Here is a 24,490-nt window from a genome sequence, read left to right on the forward strand (position 1 = left end):
CATGATTGATAACATATAATATTGCCTAAGCATCAATATTGATAAGAAAGAAGATCTTCTTCCTCTTATTATTATTATTATTATTATTATTATTATTATTATTATTATCAATCCATTTTCTGTACTGCTTATCCTACACAGGGTCGCAGGGGAGCCTGGAGCCTATCCCAGGGAACTCGGGCACAGGGTGGGGGCACCCTGGACGGGGTGCCAACCCATCACAGGTCACAATCACACACACTATGGACAGTTTGGAAATGCCAATCAGCATATAACGCATGTCTTTGGACTCAGGGAGAAAACCAGAAAACCCAGAGAATGGGGAGAACATGCAAACTACTCTGCGCACACAGGGCAGAGGCAGGAATTGAGCCCCCTAACTTGGAGGTACAAAACAAACATACTAACCACTAAATCACTGTGCCCCCATGTTATTATTTTGTTGCTATTGTTGATTATTATTATTATTATTAGATTAGTAGTAGTAGTAATAGTGGCTCAGGGCAGCTGTGGCTCAGGTGGTAGAGCGGGTTGTCCACTAATCGTAGGGTTGGAGGTTCGATTCCCGTACCACATGACTCCAAATACCGAAGTGTCCTTGGGCAAGAGACTGAACCCCAAGTTGCCCCTGATGGCAAGTTAGCCCCTTGCATGGCAGCTCTGTTACCATTGGTGTGTGAATGGGTGAATGAGACACAGAGTAAAGCGCTTTGGATAAAAGCGCTATATAAGTGCGCCATTTAATAGTATCAGTGGTTAAGGCTTTGGCAACTGATCATATTGCCCAAAGACACTGTTGGGTTCTTGAGCAACACCCTTAAAACTGCTCAGCTGTGTTTTGTCTCAATAAGTCACTTCTTTTTAGCATAGGCCAAATAAATAATTGCAAATGTAAATGTAAAATTTGTATGCATTGATATGCAGCTCAATGTTTTTTGTAAAACAAAATAAAACAAAACAAAAAATAAACAGAAGCTATCCCCAAATCAGACAAACACTAAAAAATTGTTACTACTAAATATTAAATATGTAATGAACATTAAATACATAATTATTATTGTTGTTATTATTCTTATTATTTTTATTATTAATATTGTTATTATTATTAATAGCCATTTACTGTTAATTGCCTTGTGTTTAATTGTTTCCTTTCTATGAAAAATTAAATCCTTAAAATTCTAAAGTAACTTTTTTGATAGCTAATCATTGTTTGGTGCCCTTTGTGAATGTTATTAATGTTGTAGGTATAAGCGTGCACCCTCATCACTGCCGCTACTTAATCATCCTCACAGCATCCTATTAATCATTGGATATTAATTATTCACTAGCCAGGTGTGCATTATTGTCATATTTTAGTCTTTGAAAAAAGAGTTTCTCAACCTCAATTTAACATCAAGATTGTGTATACAAACAACCTAATGCTTCATACTAATAAGGTAAAATACTAATAAATAAATAAATAAATAAATAAATAAAAGCTCAAGTTGTTTATTTAATCCACAAATGTTATGACACCATGCAGAGCATTAGGGTATAGCTGTTTGGTACACAGCAATCAAGTAATTAAAGATTTGCATGATTAATATAATACAATTTGTGATTGTGTCATAAATGGCCGGATCCAATTTCATTTTCAAGACCTAATCAAGTGGCAGCCGTAGACTGTGGATTGGAGTCTTAATTAAGTTCACTAAGCTTCCAAGGTGCCAAATACTACACTACAGTGTCTCTTTCTGTGTGAGAGTGTTTTCAGGCAGTAATGATGGTAAAGGAGAGATCATGCATGAATGTACATAAACATAAATCTGTGTTGGTGTCATGGTACATTAGCTGCAATTTTATTAGAATTAAATTTATAGGAGCAAGTTAGTAGCCAGCCAGCATGGTGGCACAGTGGGTAGTGTTGCTGCCTCATAGCTCCAGGATTCCTGGTCCAATCCTGAGCTCTGGTTACTGTCCACGTGGAGTTTTTCGTATTCTCTTCATGTCCATGTGGGGTTCCGGCAGTTTCCTCCAATTTTCAGAAATATGCTGGTAGGTGGAAGTGCTATGTTAAAGTGCCCTAACTGTGAATGAGTGTGTGCGTGTGTGATAATGGTGCCCTATGATAGACTTGCGTAACATCCAGGGCTTTCTGGGATAGGCTCCAAATCCACTGTGCCCCTGACCAGAACAAAGCAGTTACTAATGATGAATAAGTCAAGTCAATGGGGTTTGTATTGTAATTCCTCTATATAATGTGAAGGAAATTATAAATTTTTACTTTGTAATAGTTTTGTTCTTGTTCTGTTCATGTTCATCTGAGGATAATAAGAAGGTCATGCCATGTCTTTTAGATTAGTACAGAATGTTTATCTGCTTATAGAGACACAAACATGTTTTTCTATTAAGTGTTTGACCCTGAAACAAAGCCTGTTTGAACTGCCTCAAACTGCTCCTTATCGGTACATAGAAGTGTACTGTGTCCTGCGCTTTATATATATAATAGATGTTCAGCACAATCACCTCAGAGAGCTCTCATTATTCTATCCTGCTTTCTTCTATCCTGTATTCATCCTTCTGTAATAAACCTTTTCTCCTCAGAGGACGAGTCTGCGAGTGTTGTCTAATTTCCACCACAATAACTTGTATACATTGGAACGAAATGTCCTTTCTTCAGGACCATGGTGGAACACAGAACAGTACACAAGACTACATAAAGTGCAATACACAACAGCGTGATTCAAGTGCAAGACAATAAATACACAGGACAGTAAATATACTATATTTACTATATATGTATATTCATAGTAAATATGTTTGCTGTAAGTATAGCAAACATAATGTACTAAAGACGAATGAAAAAGGTAACTACATTATTAGAAGATACCGGGTATACATATTATTGGCTATCTTTCAATACTTTGAATAGTGATTGCAAGATAAATTCAGTTATTCTTTCGAACCATCTGTTTTAATCAAATGAATCAAATAAATCCGTTTAGATCACTTTGGGTTCTCTCTTAGAAGAATATTAAACCTCCAAATTGTGCCACAAGTCTAGTCAATGCACGCATGTGTAAGCTCGTACACTAGCCTCTGGACGTTTATTGCATTGACAATACACATAAATAACAGATTTAACGGATTTGTCGCTAATTTTCCAAACCCCGTGTAGCTGAACAACACCTAATACTAAAAAGCATTCTTAACTTTTTTTGCAGTCTAGTATCCTTATCAAAGCAATAAGCCATACCACATTTGATAAGTGTTATTGCATTTAAGATGCCAGCTCTTCTTATAAAATAAAAAACAAATCACACAGTTTGTGAAATGTGATTACATGCATATTTAAAAAAAATGTTTGTCATAGGCTATAGTAGCCTACTAGCATAAAACTGCTACAGCAAAGTCTCATACTAGCCTCATGTCTCAGTGGTATATAGGATTGGTTTGCCAGTTTGTATATTCAATGGATTTTACAAGTAACATGACATAAACATGTTCAGCCAGCTGCCAGTTCATCAAAAACCATTAGAATGGATCTTGGGAATTCACTTTTAACACTGAATTTCAATTGGGATACAGCAACTCTGGTGACACCACATTAATCAAGAACACACATATAAATGTTCCTCACATCTAACAAAGATATTCAACACTTTTAATACTTGCACATTTTAAACAGGTGAACACAAAAAATGGAATACAGTTGAATTGTATACATTTATACATGAATTATTCTGTACACAGCAATCTTTTCGTTAGAACCAATTACTATTAAAATGGCATAATGCTCTTCACATTTACTTGTTTGGAGACTGAAGTATGTATTTAATAACAACTGCATTTACTGACACGTTTTCTTTGTTATTGAACTTGCAATTTCTCTATAGCCCCAAGCTTTTTGACATGTCTGTGATTGACCATTTGCATCACTTCACATTTTCTTTTTTGCTCTTCACACAGAGTGCAATTAACAGGCGCAGATGAGCTACAGCTTTAGTAAATGTCAGATGCATGGCAAGTGCATTTTGCGTGTGGAAGTACACACATCCAGCTGAGACTGAGAGTCACATGGGTATGAGAGACTGTCCATGTGCAAAATGAGAGCAAACTTGCCTTATGAATATCCTTATGATGCCACTGACCTCACATCTCCTCAAACAAGGCACGGGTATGTGGGTCGTGCACATTAAAAGTAATTAAATATCAACTCATTAAATTTGTCATTTTATTTCATTAAAATCATACATTTTGTGTCATTTTGTGTCCTATTATCATTGCTGTTAGTAGATGTTGTAGCTGATGTCTTTAGTTATTTAGCCTAAATTTGTTTTAGCTCAATGAATGTCATTTTGTTAATCCATGGTGTCTTTTTTGGTGTCACTCTGATATCTAAGAAGTCATCACTCTTATAGAATGAAAAACCTTCAGAAGCTGAGTCATTATTGTTGATATTATTATTATCGTTATTATTATCATTCTTAAGTAATAATTCATATGTCATTTGTATCCTTAATTTAAAAATTCCAAATTATTGACAATGTGTCTATATGTTTGTGTTTACTTTATCTATATATTTTAGAGGTGTGACATGTTTTTAATCATATAGCCAGTTACTTGAGTTGATTGAAAGTGCTCATTAGCAAACAGCATGGTGGCTACACTGCATAAATATTTCAGTTGTGTGCTCAATTGCCAACCATTTAATTTGTGATTTACTGAGTGCATGTAGTGTCTGCAGAGAGCAGTGGCTAGCTGGGCTACAGACATCCAGCCTTTTAATTGTGTTACTGCTGCATGTTCTTCCATGACTTCTGGTTGCCTGGAAACATTCAAATGTCTTATGGCATGTAGTCATGGTTGTGAGACACATAATGTTTTTTTGGTTTTTTGGGGGTTTTTTTCGGGGGGGGGGGGGGGTCTAGCAAGATACAAGGCATCATTATGCTAATTCAATGGTACACCTAGACTTACTAATTAACATTCCCATCATTATAACCAATTAAAAACATTTTAAGAGACTTGCATAATGATACAATGAGAGTGAGTGTCTGGGTGAGCAGTCACGGGGATGTTATGTAAATGAACACAAAATACCCATATCTGACACTTTAATGAGAATAACAGACAGTCATTGATTTGGTCTAATGTGTACGTTAATCTCAGTGGTTTTAATGTTATGGCTGATCAGTGTGTATATATAGCCACTGACAGGTGAAGTGAATAACAATGATTATCGCCTTACAATGGCACCTGTCAAGTGGTGGGATATATTAGGCAGCAAGTGAATGGTTAATTCTCAAAATATGTTGGAAGCAGAAAAAATGGGCAAGCATAAGGATCTGAGAAACTTTGACAAGGGCCTAATTGTGATGGCTAGATGACTGGGTTGTCTCCTAAATGGCAAGTCTTGTGGGGTGTTCATGGTATGCAGTGGTTAGTACAAATCAAAATTGGTTCAAGGAAGGACAACCAGTGACAGGGTCATGGGTGCCCAAGGCTCATTGATGCATGTGCGGAGTGAAGGCTAGCCCGTCTGGTCCAATCCCAGAGAAAAGCTACTGTAGCACAAATTGCTGAAAAAATGAATGCTGGCTATGATAGAAAGGAGTCGGTACACTTGTATCTCATTAAAAAAGAGGCAACTAACTTGTTTCATGGACATTGCACAATACTAAATGTAATTATAAATAGATAAATAGTAGAATGATTTGTTCTTTTATGAATCCAAAATATTGTGTAATAAGAGGAATAAAACACTGTTATAGGGGGAAAACAACTTCAGGGTGGTAGCAGTAATTCTACTTCTCGTCAGGGTGTAATATCGTGACACTGATTATTTTCCTATAACTGTATTCCCCATCATCTTTTATACTAGACTTATTTATGCACATACAGAAAATCTTTATATTTATCCAATTAGCTTATCTCTGAAATAGGCCAAAAGGGTGTAATTTGCTAGTAGGCCATTGACTAATCCAGTTTTCAAGTTTGAACACAAATCCTGTCCTAATCTAGTCTTCTTTCATCTCTGGCCTGAAGTACAGAAAGCACTCAATAAAACATTGCTACTGCATACTGTGTATGGAGTCAGGAAGTCATGTACATTTAATATACGTCTGCTTCCCACTAGTGGCCAACAGCAGTAATGCACGCGTGTGTATGCCCAATCCCCAACACGCTCCAAACACGTCATCTACATCATATTACTTTTATCCGGATATATTCTATGCATTTATTTTTTTCAAAATCAACAATCCAAACAGACAAACTCAATTAACCAAATTAACTCATTCTGGAACAAGAAATTAATATAGTCAAAGACATTTTTCTCATAAGCAAACTATACCTTCAAAACACACACAAATCAATTAAAAAAAAAACGTTCCCCTCAGTATAGATTTACTTATTACAAACACACCAATCAGAAAGTAGGCATATTATTACATGTGGAAACTAATATTTTGACTATTTATTGGATCTAGAGAGTTTCTTTCATTTCGGAAATTTTCACCCATATAATACTTATAAAACTGACATCAGATTCTAGTTGACAATATTTATAGGCATAATTACATTTACATCACAATTACGGCATTTGGCAGATGCCCTTATCCAAAGTGACTTACAATTATCTCATTTTTATACAACTGAGCAGTTGAGGGTTACGGACCTTGCTCAAGGGCCCAGCAGTGGCAGATTGGTGCTGCTGGGAATTGAACTCACGACCTTCCGATCAGAAATAAATTTTATTTATTATGCTTCCCATAATGCATTTGATAATAGTGGGTTTTCTGGTTTCTTTATGGTTGTCACTTCTTATAACATACTATATTAATGACTTGCTGTTTCTTCCTGTTATACTTCTACATGGCCAGAATGACAATTAAGTTTCCTACTCTGCACTCTCCACTTTCCACCATCCATTTTCCGTACCGCTTATCCTACACAGGGTTGAGGGTAGCCTGGAGCCTATCCAAGGGAACTCAGGGAACAAGGCGGGGGACACCCTGGACGGGGTGCCAACCACACACCCCACACTACGGACAATTCGGACATGCCAATCAGCCTACAGTGCATGTCTTTCGAGTGGGGAGGAAACCGGAGTACCCGGCAAAAAACCCCTGGAGCAGGGGGAGAACATGCATGCTCCACGCACACTGGTAGGAGGCGGGAATCAAACCTGGAGGTGCAAGGCAAACATGCTAACCTCTAAGCCACTATGCCCCTGTGTAGTTTCTACCACTGTAACAAAAACAATCAACCAACCAACCAAATAAATGTGATTGAGAACCATAGCACTAGTAAAATATATATATTGAAACACTATCCGGTATGGAAATGAACTAAACAATATTAAATTTATGTAAATAAATAAATAAATATGTTAAAAACCTGGAGGAAACACACAAATGTCAACTCATTTGCACAAATGAGATTCTAAAAAAAAATTAAATTTACACCATAAAATTTACTTTGAGCTATATATTCAAAGTGCAAAGCTTTGGAACTAGGCATGAACAGTTATTCCTAACAAAACAAAAAGAAGCTTTGACAGCTGTGTGCTAATTGAGTTTCATTGTGATAAATATAGTGCTGTGTACTGAATTGCAGTGTTTTCAGCGCAACAACATAAGGATGTAATTATGCCCAGTGATGAAACTTGATACTCGGGAAAGTTACATAAACTCGACAAAGATAACTCTTCATGTGACAAGACTTTCACCTAGAGATAGGAAAAACAGTGCGGCTTAATTTAACAAAGGTGAGAGCGCGTGCTAAATAAACTGTAACTTTAACTCGACTACGCAGTCTAACGCGCATGTTGCTCGAGCGCATGCGCATAATAGTACTTCCGTCTTCGTTCATGCCCGATGTCATGTGCTCATCCGGGTACTTTCGCTACAGCTAGCGAGCGTCACCATTTCTGACGCTGTTGATGGAGCGTCAAAACATATACATTTATCATGTTGTAATATTTGTAGTACTGTGTATTAAACCAGTTTTATTTTGTCATTTTATTAATTGTTCTGGGTGTGTATTGATAATTTTATCTAGGAAAACACAGCAGACTAAAACAATCACACTAGAAGAACGTGACTTTGGGATCAATTGCGTCATAGCCAATCACAAGCGGTTCGGTCCACGTGCGCGGTAGTCTGGGTGGAGCGAGTGAGTTACATGGGTAAAAGTGCGTTCGAGCTTCTACGTGCTACGAGGGAAAAAAACGTTTTATAAGTGGACTCGATATAGGAACACACGCTGAAATTGTTTAGATGGATATTTATTCTGTCCGTGGTACGTTGGAGACCTAGATCAAGCGGCCTGGAGCGTCGGTACGGAGTGTTTTGCGAATATTAATATTTACATAACCGTTACCGTTTTGGAGTGCGTGCTGACGAAGAGAGAGCGCGAGGATTTCGAGCAACTGAACACACAAAATAAATTAATTTGTTTAGGATCAACTGTTGAGACGAACTGGTCGTCTGTTATCGCATTTACTGACGTTTTGCTTTTAATTTTTGCGAATCAGTGGGGGAAAAAACAAACAAGTTATACAACAGGGAGTACAGTGCACAGCACGGTCCTAAAGCCTGCCGGGTATACAGCCGCGCGCCTGTTCTACGCACTTCTAGCCAAATGGTTCACTTGAGGCCGGTGTTTAAAAGCTTTGACAGGATGGAAAGCGTTTTGTTAGAGCAAGGATAATTTCATTCTCTTGAAGAATTAAGCACTTCTTTTAGACTTTTATTTGCATAAACCATAAGTGATTTTATTCATAACTTTTCCCACGTCACACTGTTTTGGGACTACACAGAGAGCTGCAGAGAGATTTGTGGGAAGTCTGGCACCTGAAGCAGTGAATTTTAAAAGGGTTATCCGGTGAAGTAATGGTCGTAAATACAATCCACTGGTTCAGGAAGGGCTTACGGCTCCACGACAATCCTTCCCTCAAAGAATCGATCCGGGGAGCGGACACCGTGCGCTGTGTGTACATCCTCGATCCCTGGTTTGCGGGATCGTCCAATGTCGGGATCAGCAGGTGGAGGTATGTATAGGAGCTATGTGTACCTTCTGAGTTGACGATTTGTCACCAGAAGTTTGTCAGTGTGCAAGATAAGTTTGTATGGTTTGTAGCCGTCTGTAGTCTTGCTATTTGTTTTCAGGAGAAAGTAGCAAATGCATACTCAAAAGGTAGCAGCAAGTCACCAGAGACATCATAAACGAATTTGCATATTCATTGAATCATGTTTTGATATGCATATGAATGATCGTGTTACATGAAGATTTTCTGGAGAGACTTGAAATAGAATAGAGTTTTATCATAATATAAAGTAATAGATTGTAATTTATTTCTTATAGAGCAACCATGCTGGAAAAAAACCCCAGTAGAAACCCTCATAGAATTTGTACTGGTTTTAATGGTTATAATGGGAATTGTATATTGGTTTTAGTGGAAACTGTAATGGCCCTTGTGGGTCTCTACTGGTAATGTGTTGCCTTCTTTTGGTGGCTTGTTATGTCTAGTGGATACCATTAAGGACCAATAATGGTAACGGTTTATGGTAATGAAAGATAGTCTTTGGTCATGGCACCACAAATAAACTATTTAAGTATTTACAGAATAGAGTAAAATCAACTATCTATATATGGATGTAATAACTCACTTCTGTCACTTCTAAATACATCCAAGAAGAGAGCTTAAAGCGAAAAAGTGTGCGGATAGACAAACAGCCATCAATAATTGGTCCTTGGCAACAATGGTGTTCAGTGGTTGGTTGTTGGGGAAACAATAGCGCTCAGTGATTGGTCGTTGAACAATGGTAATCAGTGATTGGTCGTTGGGAATAACGGCTCACGCAAGCGCAGCTCAGTCAGGCTTTGCGCAACTGATGGTGAGTCGACAGAACCTGCTCATTCAACTTGTAGCAGCTGCATGAGCTGGAAAGTCGTATCAAGTGGCAGGACAGTCGCTAATGTCTGCTCAAAAAGTTGTTATATTTGTTAGTATGTTATTGAAAATAAAGTCTCTAAGTCTAGCAATGAAGTCAGTAAGATGGCAACACTGAGCATCTGGCTGAATGTAGACTGCATGCAGATGCTCCAGTAAAGGAAAAGATTTGGACCCCTCTCATTTATTTATTTGCCTGTCACAACCAATAAAAAAAAAAACTACCCTGACTAGCTTTATATTATTAATTTGTAAGTGTTTTAATTCTGAATTTTAATGCAACAAAAATAACACTCACTGTCTGCGTCTTTGGAATCGTTTAACTCTGACTGTACCACACACCAACAAGTTTGACTATAATTTGATAATGTTATGATTGAGACAAATGTACTAACATGCTATTTTACTAAAATCATATTAGGAGCCACATTAAGACAGTATCATTGATCATTTTACAATGCTTAAATTATTTGTTGTCTGTGTTTTTAAAGCCGGCTCTTCCAGAAGCTTCCAGAGATTTTGTTTGGTCACGTGTGAGCGTGGGTGTGGTTGATGACTCTTGTTATGTATCTTGATGATATAACATCACGATTGTGGCATCGTGGCACGGTGTGCCCTTGTGCGTCTATTGTATAAGCTGCAAAAGTAGGTCAGTGTGACATTATAGGGCAATGGTAATGGCATAGCCGTATAGGGCATACATCCTATAATCCTACCTAATTGAACAGGACAGGATATGTTTCTATAAAAAATATCTAAGGAGAAGTACTTCACATACTTTCTAAGTCCTAAGAATTGCACTAAGAATTCTTCTACTTCTGCTTAGTAGTAGTAGGAGTGTATTTAGTGAATAAACAATACTTATAAACTACTAATGCCCAGTTGATATCATTCAGTGTAGATGAAAAACTCTTAAGGCATATGATAATGTTGACAAATCTGATATCTGTACTTACACTTAAATTAATAATTAAAAAAAATTAATCTTTCTGAAAACTGAATAAAAATAAAACATGTATATTCTATATGTGGTGATCATCATCTTTCTCTCCTCCTGAGTGTGTTAGTGGTCTCTTCTTAATCTGTACCATAATGATACAGAAAATGTCTGAGCTTTAAATGAGTAGAGTGTGTAGACAGACCTCGAAACACTGGGATCACAGCAAGCTCAGACATGCTGTACTGTTTTTGCATGACAGTAAGTACAGGATTTCGCAGTTTTTTTTTTTGTTATTGTTTTTTTGGTGATTGTTGATTGATATCACTTAATACCCCGTTATAGATGTACTAAAAAGTTTAAAAGTCTGGAGAAGTGGACACATAAGCATACTGAGCATACTAAACCTGGTTGGCTCTGTCCAGATGTTAAGACATGGCTGTAGTTGGAGCCTTCATCTGGAAATTACAAGTTTTAACCCTGACAATGCTACAGTCATTCGTGAAGAGGACAGATGGTGTTTTCCTCTGAGTGTTTGACGCTTCTCTGTGACACAACAGGTCAAAAAATATATCTTGTTAGCTGGCTTTATGTGTATCAGAGGAAGCACACGTTAGGCTTCACCCCTGCTGGTTGGTAGCTGTTTTATGATGGAGGTGACAATCAGCCACGTCTTCCATGCAACAGCTACTAAACGGCAAGGGTCAAGGCTAACACATGTTTCTTCTGATAAGCGTGAAGCAGATAACCAAATTGAGGAGGAAATGGGAGAGATTTAAAGAAAAAAAAAGATCATGACCCCAACAAACATCCAGATCAGCACAGAAATGGCCAGTCTCGATCAGGAAAATATGTAGTCTGAATTAAATAGGGAATATGCACAAAGCTAAAAGTTCTGTATGAAGGAGTGTCTAAAGTCCTCTACAAGTGTCTTTAACCTTGTTGAGCATTACCAGAAGACAGTGCATTTATTCTCTTCATTGGAGGCTTCAAATATGTTCATTGTGGAGGTATAATATGTTTAATATCGTATTAAAATAAAACTGTGCGGAAGGTCCCAAGCGGACAACAGTGCTCATTGTATAGATTAATTGTTGCTCATGTTATTTTCTTGTTGGGTGCCAATAATTCTGTAGTATACCAAAGATATGGGATGAGGTTGAATGAAATGATGTTCCTTAAAGAAGTGAATGAACACCAGAAAGTTGTGCCACAATTTTAATAGGCGTGTTACTGCTGTGCTTCAGAATTGGTTAGAAAAATGAGTAATATGTGCAAGTAAGACATTTATTTCTCTGGTTTACTCTCACCCACCATGTTATAAAACTGCCAGTGTGCCCAGTTATTACCAGGATAATACAGGCGACTACTGAGACTGTTACCTGGCAACAGCCATAATACACGCCTCTGACTTGTGCCTGTGGGTGTCACTCGTTTAGAAACTATTCTCTGGTTAGTGTGGGCAACAGGAGTTTTAACACAGTGATCAGTCCTCTTCTTTGCGTCTTCATGTTTGTGTATGCATTAGAGCTGCAACAACTAATTGATAAAATCGATAATAATCGATTATGAAAATCATCGTCAACGAATCTCATTATGGATTAGTCAGTCTGGGTGCGGCATGGGACACACTTACTCATTATGTTACTTCGGTTCAGAAAACACACTTTGGAGAGTAAATACTAAAGTTGTGTCCCAAATGACGTACTATACACTTACATTATGCACTCTGCACTCTACCGTCTAGTGTGTGGATTTTAGAAAGGTAATATCATCTCAAATATAACACTAGCTGTTTTTGTTACTAACCGGAAATATAAGCCGCTTCCTAGGCGACTGCGCATGACGTCATACGCATGCTAGCATTAGCAAACACCTGAGTCACCGATAATGACTTTCTTTAGTTTACTGTTTGTCATCGTTACCTTTTATTCCCAACTTGACCTCAGTCTCCATCAGATGGAGGCGAAATCATCACATGACTGAGGAAGGAAGTCAGAAATTAATAATATTAATAATATTAATATATTAATAATAATATATTATTAATATATTATTAATAAATTAATAATATATATTCTGGTGTGTGTATTGGGTTCTTTTCTGTTTTGTACAAACAGTTGTGTAAATTTTAGTCTGAATTTATATTTGTGACACTCAGTTTGTGGATTTTATTTTAAATAAACCAAAAAAAGGGTACTGAAAGTTCGCCCCGCCCCCATACGATTAATCGGGAAAAAATAATAATCGGTCTACTAATCGATTATGAAAATAATCGTTAGTTGCAGCCCCAGTATGCATGCTGTTTTGATAAAATAAGAGCCATAAAGCAGCGAGAAATGTATTTCCAAATCAACATCTGGGATGTTACCGTGTGAGATTTGGTTGTAGGAATTGATCAAATTTGTTTTTCAAATTTGAGACAGCAGCTGTTTTTTTAATTTTATTTAAATGACACATGGCACGTGACCGACTGTGCTGTTATACAAAAATAATCCATTCTGGGTTGGTGTGTTAGCAACCTGAAGTGGATTATTCTCATATAACGGCAAAATGTGAAGTGTGTTAATCCACTAATTCCACATTGATTTGCCAATGCTTACAGTTTTTAAATTATTAATGAACAACACATCATGCTTTTTAACTGTTTGTAGTTACGTTTAATGTTATGGAACATTCGTGTGACAACAAAGTTACAAATTACATGTTAAATATACCGAAATGTACGATAGAAAACGTAATCACATCAATAATTATGTTTTTCACTGTTAAATAACACATTTAACAAAATCTATTCATTATAGTCTTAGATTATGTGGCGTGTCTGACATTCGAGTGCCTGTGAACGAGCTGTTACTGTAGAGAATAATGTATTAGAACGAGCGCGTTCATATAAAGCTGCTGTTTATATAAAATTAATCTTCTGACCAATCAGATTTTAGAACTAAGCCACGCTGTGGTATAATATGATGTAATTAGAGTGCATAATTAAAGTAAGAAATTTCACCAAATTACATATGGTAAATTATACTAAATGAGGCTTTCATATGGGAAAGCAAATAAAACATCTATTTTCAGTCACATGTGTAGCATAAGTTAATAAACAAATGTGATGAAATGAACAGTTTGGAGGTTTTAGAGCCTCAGACTACCTGAATTGCAAAGGAAAGGGGCGGAGTTGAGCACCACTGTTTCTGACTGGGGGTGGAGCTAATTTCATGACTGGAAGAAAATTTAACTAGGAGCCTGAAACAAAGAAACTAATGACATCCAGTGCATGACAATATTCTGGATTCCAGAATTGAGAAAAAAAAAAGATATTATTGAAATGATATGAATGTTATAAGTGGAAAATGGTTTTAAAAAATCTCAAGTCAAGACTTATTTTGCATTAAAATTTTACTTCTAATAATATAAAAATGTTATTTTTTGGAGAAAAAAAACCTAGAGGTTTTTCAAAATGTTAAATCCATTTATAGTTGTGTTCGATATTGCAGAACGTCTGTGAAACAAGTTTCTGTTATCATTTACAGAGTTCTAGCAGCTATAAACAGAGACCTCACCAGACATTTTTTCTTTCTCTCTCCTGAAGTTAATAATGCAAAAAAAGGTTAACATGTTAACAATAAACCACAAAGCCCTCGTCCTGAAGCCTTTTCTGTGTCGGAAAACATACAGCTTTACCTCCGAGCACTGACATTAGAGACTCCTTCTAAAAATGCTAAATAATATTTCCTCACAGAGAACCTCAACATATCAACAATTACACATGGTTTTAATTATTTTATATGGAGCAGCCCTGTGTACTGTAAGTTGTTCCTGTTGAAATGATAACGCATTAGAACGACCAATCAGACTCGAGTATTCAACAGCACTGTGGTTAAATGTAACAAAGGCAAGTTTGTATTGTATATGCTAATAACTAAAATTGTGATGGCAAAGTGCAAACTTGTAGCACCTTATATAATTCAATATCGACTTTATGACTATTCTTCTGAAACACTGCTGATTACGCTAGGTTAATCAGTTGATTATTATGTTAGAGTAATCAGCAGTTGGTCAGAAGCCATAATGAAGCATGACCTACAGCAACCATCTTAGCTTATGGAAGAGTTTATGTAATGGGGCTTGGCGATCAGGAAATGTTTGTCTCTCTGTCTAGCCTACTGGTTTTAATTGCCATCATATTCAACATATTAATTGTCTGTCTGTGTGTGGTTTATTATTGGAAAATCATTTTTGCAAAGGATTATCATTGCAACAGTCTGAAAGGTTCCTTGCTAGTAACTGGAAGATTACTGTAGGGTGAAATTTAAATGCAGATTTGAGGCTGAAGTTGGCTCAAAACAATGTTCAGTGTGGAAAAGTGGAGGACTGTGAGAGATTTAATTGTCATGTGTCTTCATACAAGTACACAATTGTATAGTAGATGGGTTTTAGCTATACCAAGACACTTAGGGAGTAGATTGTTTTTGTAAATGCTGAAAAAGATCCAGGTAAATGGTACGCACAACAAGGTAAAATAGGCCAATTTGAGCAAGTACCTTTTTATGCACTAATTTGATCAAAGCAGGCTGTGAAAAATTGTCTTTATTGTTTAACCTTTTGATCTTTTGTTAAACCCCCCCCCCCCCCCCCCAAAAAAAAAACTCTGTTCTCATGGATATCAAACAATTGCAAACACAACACAGGTTTATCAGCAAATTTTTTTTTTTGGTTAAATATAGGTGTGCAACAATTATTGGTACCCTTGTAGTCAGTACTTTGTGCTACCTCCCTTTGCCAAGATAACAGCTCTGAGTCTTTCCCTGTAATGCCTGATGAGGTTGGAGAATACATGGCAAGGGATCAAAGACCATTCCTCCATACAGAATATCTCCAGATCCTTCAAATTTCAGTTAGCACGATGCTGATGTAGTATTACTCACTATGGTATCATTAGTCAACTTCTTAAACACAGAAGCATTAGTGCTACTAGTTTCAGTGTTTCATGATAACTTTATTTTTAGATGTGAATGTTTAGTATCCAGTAGACTTCCTGGATAACTATTATATATATTATTTTATATTCCTCAGGTTTTTACTACAGTGTCTGGAGGACTTGGATGCCAGCCTCCGCAAACTCAACTCCCGCTTGTTCGTAATCCGGGGCCAGCCCACCGATGTGTTCCCCAGGCTCTTCAAGGTACCACAACATTTCTTACATGCATATAACTTCCTAATTATGCTAGTATTTGTGTGTACAATTGAGTGCAAAAGTTAGCATACCTCATGCTTTTTGAACAATGTGTGAGAATGTTCTGCAACACAACAGCAATTCAAAACACAATAAAAATAAACAACTAAATAAATTGTTTCCAGGCCTGATCTATAATGGCAGATTTATAATGGATTTATAACAGATGCATTAAGAAGAATCTGCAAAGACTGGCCAAGCGGTCTGGCAAGGTTGAAAACAGATATATCAGAATGAATGTGCAGTTCTAACTTATTATATAAGGTTATTGTGTATGTAAGTCATTTGAAATATATAGTAATACTTTACATTAAGGTTCCCTTAACAGATGTTATTCAATGCATTAGTTAACATGAAGAAATTCTGACCTTCTGCATTAATACACCATGTGACCAACAAAGTAACTAAAATATGTATGAACTGTTTTTTGTTGTTTTTTTTTTTCTTTTTCATTTTTTAAAATAACAATAAACCAAATAAGCCCACAATGACCAACATGAGCCAACACCTTTGTTAACACATTTGCAGTTGTTTACTGGCTAAATTGGGGCTGGAAAGCAAGCAATAATAATAATAATAATAATACATTTTTAATCATGTAATTAAATTTCTGCTAATTTATGTGGATTTGTGTTTAGTCATAAAGTTAATAAACATTAGTCAGAGTGTGTGTATTTCGTTAACATTAAAACAAACATCAAATAATATGTGTTAACATACTTTGTTTTTTTCTTTAACATGACTTATGATTTATTAATGTTTGTGCTTTGCTAATGCAGTAATAATGTCACTTAAGGGAACCTTAATGTAAAGAATTACCAAAAATATTTGCATAACTTTCAGAATGGGAGATGTAAACTTTTGGACTGACATCAATTTGGTTTTTGGACTATTAATATCTTGACATGGACCGTTTGACCTTTTTTTTTTTTTTTTTGTCATTTGTGGTCATGAAAGAACATTTGTGAAAGCTAACACGCCAGGTATCTTTATAAATTAAATTTCTTTGTTCTCTTCATTTGTTCTAGGCATATTCACATTTTTTTGCACTCCAGTGAATGTAATGGTTAATCCATTTAGTCTACACTGCTTTGGTCCGGACAACCCGGATGAAATGCTAAAATGCTAAAATGTCCACTACAGCACATTTTCTTTTTAAGTTCACTTGCTCTTCTTATTACTCCTAGAACCAGCTCATGAAGCTAAAGCTATAGATTATCTTTCTTTTTTTAAGCAGTTCCAGTCCAACTTCCCGTTTTTCTACAAACAGTTTACAAATTTGGTTTCACTGGAGATTACTGTCTGTACTACACACACACACACGGCATAGTTTGTCTTGTTAATGCTAATAATGTTCTCTTGATCTGCACTCAGGAGTGGAACATCAGCCGGCTGTCTTATGAGTATGACTCTGAGCCGTTTGGAAAGGAGCGAGATGCAGCCATTAAGAAGCTGGCCAGTGAGGCCGGAGTGGAGGTGACGGTACGGATCTCGCACACGCTCTACGATCTGGACAAGTATGTACCCCGCCAAACATCTCTCACTACCACAACGATCACATTGTTCTATTGGAAAGTGATTAAAGAACTATATCCATTCCTTTTTTTTCAGTATTGTTCCTGCATTCCATCTTCTATTCGCTCACTTTCTCTTTTCATTCTTCTCTCTCGCTCTGTCAGGATCATAGAGCTCAACGGTGGCCAGTCTCCACTCACCTACAAGCGCTTCCAGACCCTCATCAGCAGGATGGACGCAGTGGAGACCCCTGCCGAGGCCATCACAGCAGAAGTCATGGGCTCCTGCACCACTCCTCTGTCTGATGATCATGACGAGAAGTTTGGGGTTCCTTCCCTGGAGGAGCTTGGTGTGTTTCTCGTATTATTATTCACTTGCCGTTTACAGCTGTTTGTCTTGCACACAAGAGCTTGAGAAACATCTTGACTCGATTCAGCATTTACAGTGTGTTTCTGATGCCAGAATTCTTTGAATAAATAAATAAAGCAAGAAAGCGCTGGTGAGCTTAGCAAAAGCAATATATTTTTATTAAGGGTGTGTGTATGCATGTTTATATATATACGTGTGTGTGTGTGTATGTGTGTGTGTGTATATATATATATATATATATATATATATATATATATATATATATATATATATATATATATATATATATATATATATATATACATATATAAAATAAAACCTTGAAGTATGAGCAAAAGAGCATAATCAGGTATTACTGGTTATGCATAAATATTTCATATAGAACCGTCAATCAATCCAAATGTCTGTGATGAAGCATAAGGTGAGTAAAACTGCAAATCTGGTATTGCAGTGCATTTGAAAAATTCTTTCATTCATTCATTCCTCTTCATTAACTGCTTTATCCTGTTTAGGGTCACAGTGGACCTGAAGATAAACACCTGACACTTTTTTTCCAACAATCCTCTTCATGCAAAAAAAAGTTTATACGTAGTTTAAGCTATTTTCTGAGATCCTCTGCTATATCATGATGCATAAGTGTAAATGCTCAGAGGTTTGATTGGTGTGTTCAGGTTTCGACACAGAGGGGCTGTCCTCAGCTGTCTGGCCCGGGGGAGAGACTGAGGCCCTTACACGGCTCGAGAGGCATCTGGAGAGAAAGGTCAGAAATGCTTTACTGATTAAACCATGTTATTTATTTATTTATTTACTTACTTACTTTACCAGTCACATACATGTGTGTATATTTTTTCCTCTGCTTAATTTTACTAATAGTCACTAATCCAAATCTATGCTTCCAGGCATGGGTGGCCAACTTTGAGCGTCCCAGAATGAACGCCAACTCACTGTTGGCTAGTCCTACTGGCCTCAGTCCTTATTTAAGGTTTGGCTGCCTCTCGTGTCGACTTTTCTACTTCAAACTCACCGACTTGTACAGGAAGGTAAAAACTTGTATATCCATTATACGTCGATAAAACTGAGACTAATCAGTTCTGAATTTGGCGCCTCACTCTCAATTCATTTCTGGAGTCACACTAATCCATGCGTTGTTCCTCTCCTATCTGCGTCCCTCAGGTGAAGAAGAACAGCTCACCACCTCTCTCACTCTACGGCCAGCTGCTGTGGCGAGAGTTCTTCTACACGGCCGCCACCAACAACCCTCGCTTCGATAAAATGGAGGGCAACCCCATATGCGTTCAGATCCCATGGGACCGCAACCCAGAGGCACTGGCCAAGTGGGCCGAGGGCAGGACAGGCTTCCCCTGGATCGACGCCATCATGACACAGCTGAGGCAGGAGGGGTGGATCCACCACCTGGCGCGCCACGCCGTGGCCTGCTTCCTAACACGTGGAGACTTGTGGGTCAGCTGGGAGGAGGGCATGAAGGTACCATGCCCTTAACTAACTAATCGCTTGTTTACTGATTGTCCATGGATGCCTCACCGAGACATAATTTGGATTATAAGTCATGAATGAAAACAAAATTGCTCGCTGTATTTTGTTTGTAGTGATTGCATAAGCATTCACCTCCGTTGAAACCTTTAAATTAGCCATGGTTACAGCGTCAAATTTTGAGATTTTAATAAAGTACTACATATCAATAGTACATTTTTTTCCTAGCTGAGTTTATGGCTCTGAGTTTCTTGCTATATTTTGCCCGCTAGTGGAATAACGAGACTAGCTGGGGTTTTTTTTTTTTTTTTTGTCAGCTCAATTATGTCCAGAAGACAATCAATACGTTTACATGGACAACAATAATCCGATATTAACCCGATTAAGACAATACCCTGATTAAAAAACTAGCATGTAAACAGATTATTAATGACCTTAATCCGACTAAAGTCATACTCGAAGTAAACACAAATCGAATTAAGACATGTGGAGTATTCCTGTTATAGTCTCATTATCGAAGTACATCATTGACATGTACACACTTTAATCACACTATTAACGTCATATATTGCATCCATTATTTTCAACATCCTTGCTTTGAGAAAAATAAAAAATGCAAGAAAATTAAAAACCAAGAACATGTGAGCTTATGTGGTGTAGTTGCATGCTTTACACAGTAGGTGTCTGTGCAACCTCATGTCATTGCTGCAATACAACACACAACACTGTTATGGTACCAGGTGTTTGAGGAGCTGTTGCTGGACGCAGACTGGAGTGTGAACGCAGGCAGCTGGATGTGGCTCTCCTGCAGCTCCTTCTTCCAGCAGTTCTTCCACTGTTACTGCCCAGTGGGCTTCGGCCGCCGCACCGACCCCAACGGAGACTACATACGGTGGGTTGGATTACTTGTAATCTTGTAGTGTCTGCGCAGAGAGATTTTGAATCATTTGTTTCTTAACGTGGGGCTTATGGTACCAATCTGCTTCTTATTATATTCATGTAGACGGTATTTACCTGTGCTGAGAGGATTTCCTGCCAAATACATCTATGACCCGTGGAACGCGCCAGAACACGTGCAGAAGTCGGCCAAGTGTGTGATCGGTGTGCACTACCCGAAGCCCATGGTGCACCATGCAGAGGCCAGCCGTCTCAACATAGAGCGCATGAAGCAGATCTACCAGCAGCTGTCCTGTTACCGTGGACTGGGTAAGTTTCGTCTGTGTATATATAAAATTATAATATAATATAATATAATATACATACACTACCAGTCAAAAGTTTAGACACACTCATTCTTTATTTTTTCTCCACATCTCCACAGAATAATAATAAAGTAATCAAAACTCTGGAGTAACACGTGGAACGATGGGAATTATGTTGTGATAAAAAATCCAAAATAGATCAAAATAATTTAATATTTTAGCATCTTCAAACTAGACCCCCTTTTAGTCTAGAACGTTTTCTCGACCGATTTCTTGAGGAATTTCCCTGAGATGCCTTTTAAACGTTATTAAAGGAGTTCACACCTACGCTGGACTCTTATCGACTGCTTTTCGGAATATTTCACTCCGAGTCGTCCGTTTAAAAAAAATTTTTTTTTGTAAATAAAATGTTAGTTTTCTAATGAAAGAAATGAATGTTTTTGTCTACAACCCCGATTTCAAACATTTAATCATACACCTTCAGATCAAAAAGTTTTTAAGATCATGAGAGACATTTCAGTCGAGTGTCTCCAAACTTTTGATTGTGTGTGTGAGTGTGTCTTTTGTTAGATACACGTAAGTGCAAAGGTTTGGTTAGCTAAACATATTAATGATGAAGCTATAATATCAGAATAATATTTCTACATAATTTTTCTAAATCTCTTTCACTTTTTGGTTTCCCAGCTCTGTTATTAGGATAACTTGATGGTATATAAACTTTGAGTTATACCACATTAATGTTACAGGAAGAACATTTCAAAAAGAGCTAAAACGTTGCTGTACTATGACCTAATCAAGTCCTGTCTCTTTTAGGACTGCTGGCGATGGTGCCATCTAACCCTAACGGGAATGGGGAAAACTCCACAAACATGATGGGAATTCCCACTTCGGATGCCACCCAGGACACTGCTGCATCCTCCGGTATATTTTTATGGCCTGATGCCTACTTGCAAATCTTTTGCTTAACACATTATTTAAGAGCACAGGGAATCTAAAGCTGTGATTACTTTTTAATCTTAATCTTGTACATGCAAATAGTACTGCCTTTCTTTTCACTTCAACAGAATGTCCTTCCTTTCAGTGTAAATCAGGTGATCTCAGTATTGCCTTCACTAGTCATAAAGCTGCTGTTGCGTGTCACCAGCCTTCCCAACTTTCCCATGGTGTAATACTTACTGTTACAAAGCGCTGACACTGGAGACTTCTTCCATAAATATTAAATAAACTTCTCCTTACATAATAAAGCTCCACCATATCAATGATAACTGTTTATTAGTAGTCTTGCACTATGTGAAGTGTCCACCATATACTGAGCTGGTGCTATACAAACAGTAACTTATTAGAATGAGTGCATTGATATCAGCAAATTCAGCTGTTTTTTGAGTAGTGTTTAATTGTATTTCATTCAAACTTTGCTTGATGTTTAATAATTACATAAAAAAATTAACAAGAGTATGGTATCATACAGATATTACCATTGGGGCATTACAGGTATGACCTGTTTGTGATTGTCAGCGTATTTCAGTTGAAAAAGGAAGAATTTGCATAACAGTATGAACTGACTCATCTGTTTTTTGTTTTGTGCAATATAACCCATAATTCGTATTTATTTAGTTATAACTAAAAGAATAAAGAATTTAAGTCCATATGAACATGTAGCTTGGTTCTCTGACTAGTCTTGGCTTTACTTTAGGATACCAGATGCCTGCTAACTCTAAGGGGGAGTGGCCCAGTGGCATGATGGTGTATTCTCAAGGAGACACACAGCCCGGCTGCAACACACAACAAGGTACACACACATTCATATTCACACACACTCACCAACTACTTTATTAGGAGCACCTGTACACCTGTTTGTTGATGGAATTATCCATTAAGCCAGTCTTAGGGCAGTCGTAGCTCACTGGTTAAGACCTAGAACGTCTGATCAGAAGGCGGCGAGTTCAAATCCCAGCACCACGAAGCTGCCACTGCTGGGCCCTTGAACAAGGTCCTTAACCCTCAACTGCTCAGTTGTATAAATGAGAGATGTATAAGTCGCTCTGGATACGGGCGTCTGCCAAATGCCGTAAATGCAAGTCTTGTGGGGGCAGTGCAGTGCATAAAATCATGTGGATACAGGTCAAACAACTATTTGTTATGACACCAATTTCCATGCCATGGCCATGTCACTGAGATCACATTTGTTTGTCCCATTCTGACTGAAGAAATGGGGAAAATGCAGAAATAATGTTAGGAATCAAAATTGGACAGTTGAAAACTGGACAGAAAAAGACAGAGCAATGTTGAACCCGTGCCCACTGTAGCCTCAGATTCCCCTTCTTGGTGGAACCATTAATCTTCTGTTGTTGTAGTTCAGCCGGCAAAAGGTTCACCATATTGTTCCTTCTGAGATGCTTTTCTGCTCACCACACTTGTAAAGAGTGGTTATTTGAGTTACCAGCCCCTTTCTGGCTGATCAAACCATGTCCAATTTCTTCCGTCCTCTCTCATCAATAAAATGGTAGATGGTCTGCACTTATATACAACCACTGGCAAAAATTATGGAATCACTACACTTGGAGGATTTATGAAATCATTCAATGTTGAGCAAAAAATGATGGAATCACCTTGTAATTTGCATTTCTAAAACAAATACCAGCACAAATCTAAAAATATAAATTAGTTTGTAGTTAGAGAGTGCTTACAGACCTTAAAAGAGTGCTTACAGACCTTAACCTTGGACTTTTTGAAAGAAAACATGGCCAAACAAAGGAAAGGATTAAAAAAACTCATTCTAGAAGGAAATCCAGCATGAAGTGTGGTAAAAGATGTTGGTTGTTCCCAGTTAGCTGTGTCTAAAATGCTGTGTAAGTATAAACAAAATGGGAAGGTTATAAAAGGAAAACATACGGGTAGACCAAGGAAGACTTCAAAACGTCAGGATGGAAAACTCGAAGCAATATGTCTTGAAAATAGAAAATGTGCAACAAAACAAACAGATGGGTGGAAACAAGAGTTTGTGACAGAACTGTAAGAAATCTGCTGAATGAAATGCGATTTCCGTATAGAAAAGCCAAACGAAAACCAGCACTAACACCTAAACAGAAGAAAACAAGGTTACAGTGGGCTAAAGAGAAGCAGTCATGGAGTGTGGATGATTGGATGAAAGTGATATTCAGTGATGAATCATGAATCTGCATTGGCCAAGGAGACGATGCTGGAACTTTTGTCTGGTGCTGTTCTAATGAAACATATAAAGATGACTGTCTGAAGAAAATCAAATTTCCCCACTCATTAATGATATGAAGTTGTTATATATTAAGTTGCATGTCAGGTAAAGGACCAGGGGAGACCACCACAGTCAATGCACAGGTGTACACTGAAATTTTGGACAATTTTCTAATTCCATTGATAGAAAATGGGTTTGGTGATGAAGTCATTTTTCAGGATGATAATGCATCTCGCCACAGAGCAAAGAGTGTTAAAGCTTTTCTTCAGGAAAGGCAGACCAGCTCAATGACATGGCCAGCAAACAGTCTGGATCTCTGTCTGATTGAAAATTTATATTGGAAATTTGAAAATTGGTCCATGATAAGGCTCCATCCTGCAAAACTGATCTGTCAGCCGCTATTTGAGAAAGTTTAAACCAGCTTGATGTAGAATGTTGTTTTTCATTAGTGAAGTCCACGCCTCAAAGAATTCAGACCGTCATAAAAGCCCAAGGAGGAGCAACAAAGCACTAATTGTGATTTTTTTTGTTTTGTTTTGTTTTTTTCCCTCTACTTGATCTTGAATAAAATATGCCATTAATTAAAATCATT

The 24,490-nt window shown here is 37.4% G+C and overlaps 1 protein-coding gene across 2 annotated transcripts in view; it reads left to right on the forward strand.

The window, feature by feature from the left end:
• Positions 1-8,120: 8,120 nt before the first annotated feature.
• Positions 8,121-24,490, forward strand: part of cry1a (cryptochrome circadian regulator 1a) — an 18,713-nt gene continuing 2,343 nt past the window's right edge. The window contains exons 1-12 of one of the 2 annotated variants that reach the window (XM_053650341.1): positions 8,121-8,321; positions 8,804-9,034; positions 15,951-16,059; positions 17,485-17,627; positions 17,790-17,974; positions 18,666-18,754; positions 18,894-19,034; positions 19,168-19,479; positions 20,226-20,377; positions 20,489-20,691; positions 21,501-21,608; positions 22,381-22,476. In XM_053650341.1, the coding sequence (XP_053506316.1) occupies positions 8,877-9,034; positions 15,951-16,059; positions 17,485-17,627; positions 17,790-17,974; positions 18,666-18,754; positions 18,894-19,034; positions 19,168-19,479; positions 20,226-20,377; positions 20,489-20,691; positions 21,501-21,608; positions 22,381-22,476 (1,696 nt within the window). In that variant the 5' untranslated portion in view covers positions 8,121-8,321; positions 8,804-8,876. Of the gene's footprint in view, positions 9,035-15,950; positions 16,060-17,484; positions 17,628-17,789; positions 17,975-18,665; positions 18,755-18,893; positions 19,035-19,167; positions 19,480-20,225; positions 20,378-20,488; positions 20,692-21,500; positions 21,609-22,380; positions 22,477-24,490 lie in introns of both variants that reach the window. The other variant, XM_053650340.1, reaches the window with a different exon arrangement.

The sequence above is a fragment of the Ictalurus furcatus genome, chromosome 19, assembly GCF_023375685.1.
Source record: "Ictalurus furcatus strain D&B chromosome 19, Billie_1.0, whole genome shotgun sequence".
NCBI lineage: Eukaryota > Metazoa > Chordata > Actinopteri > Siluriformes > Ictaluridae > Ictalurus > Ictalurus furcatus.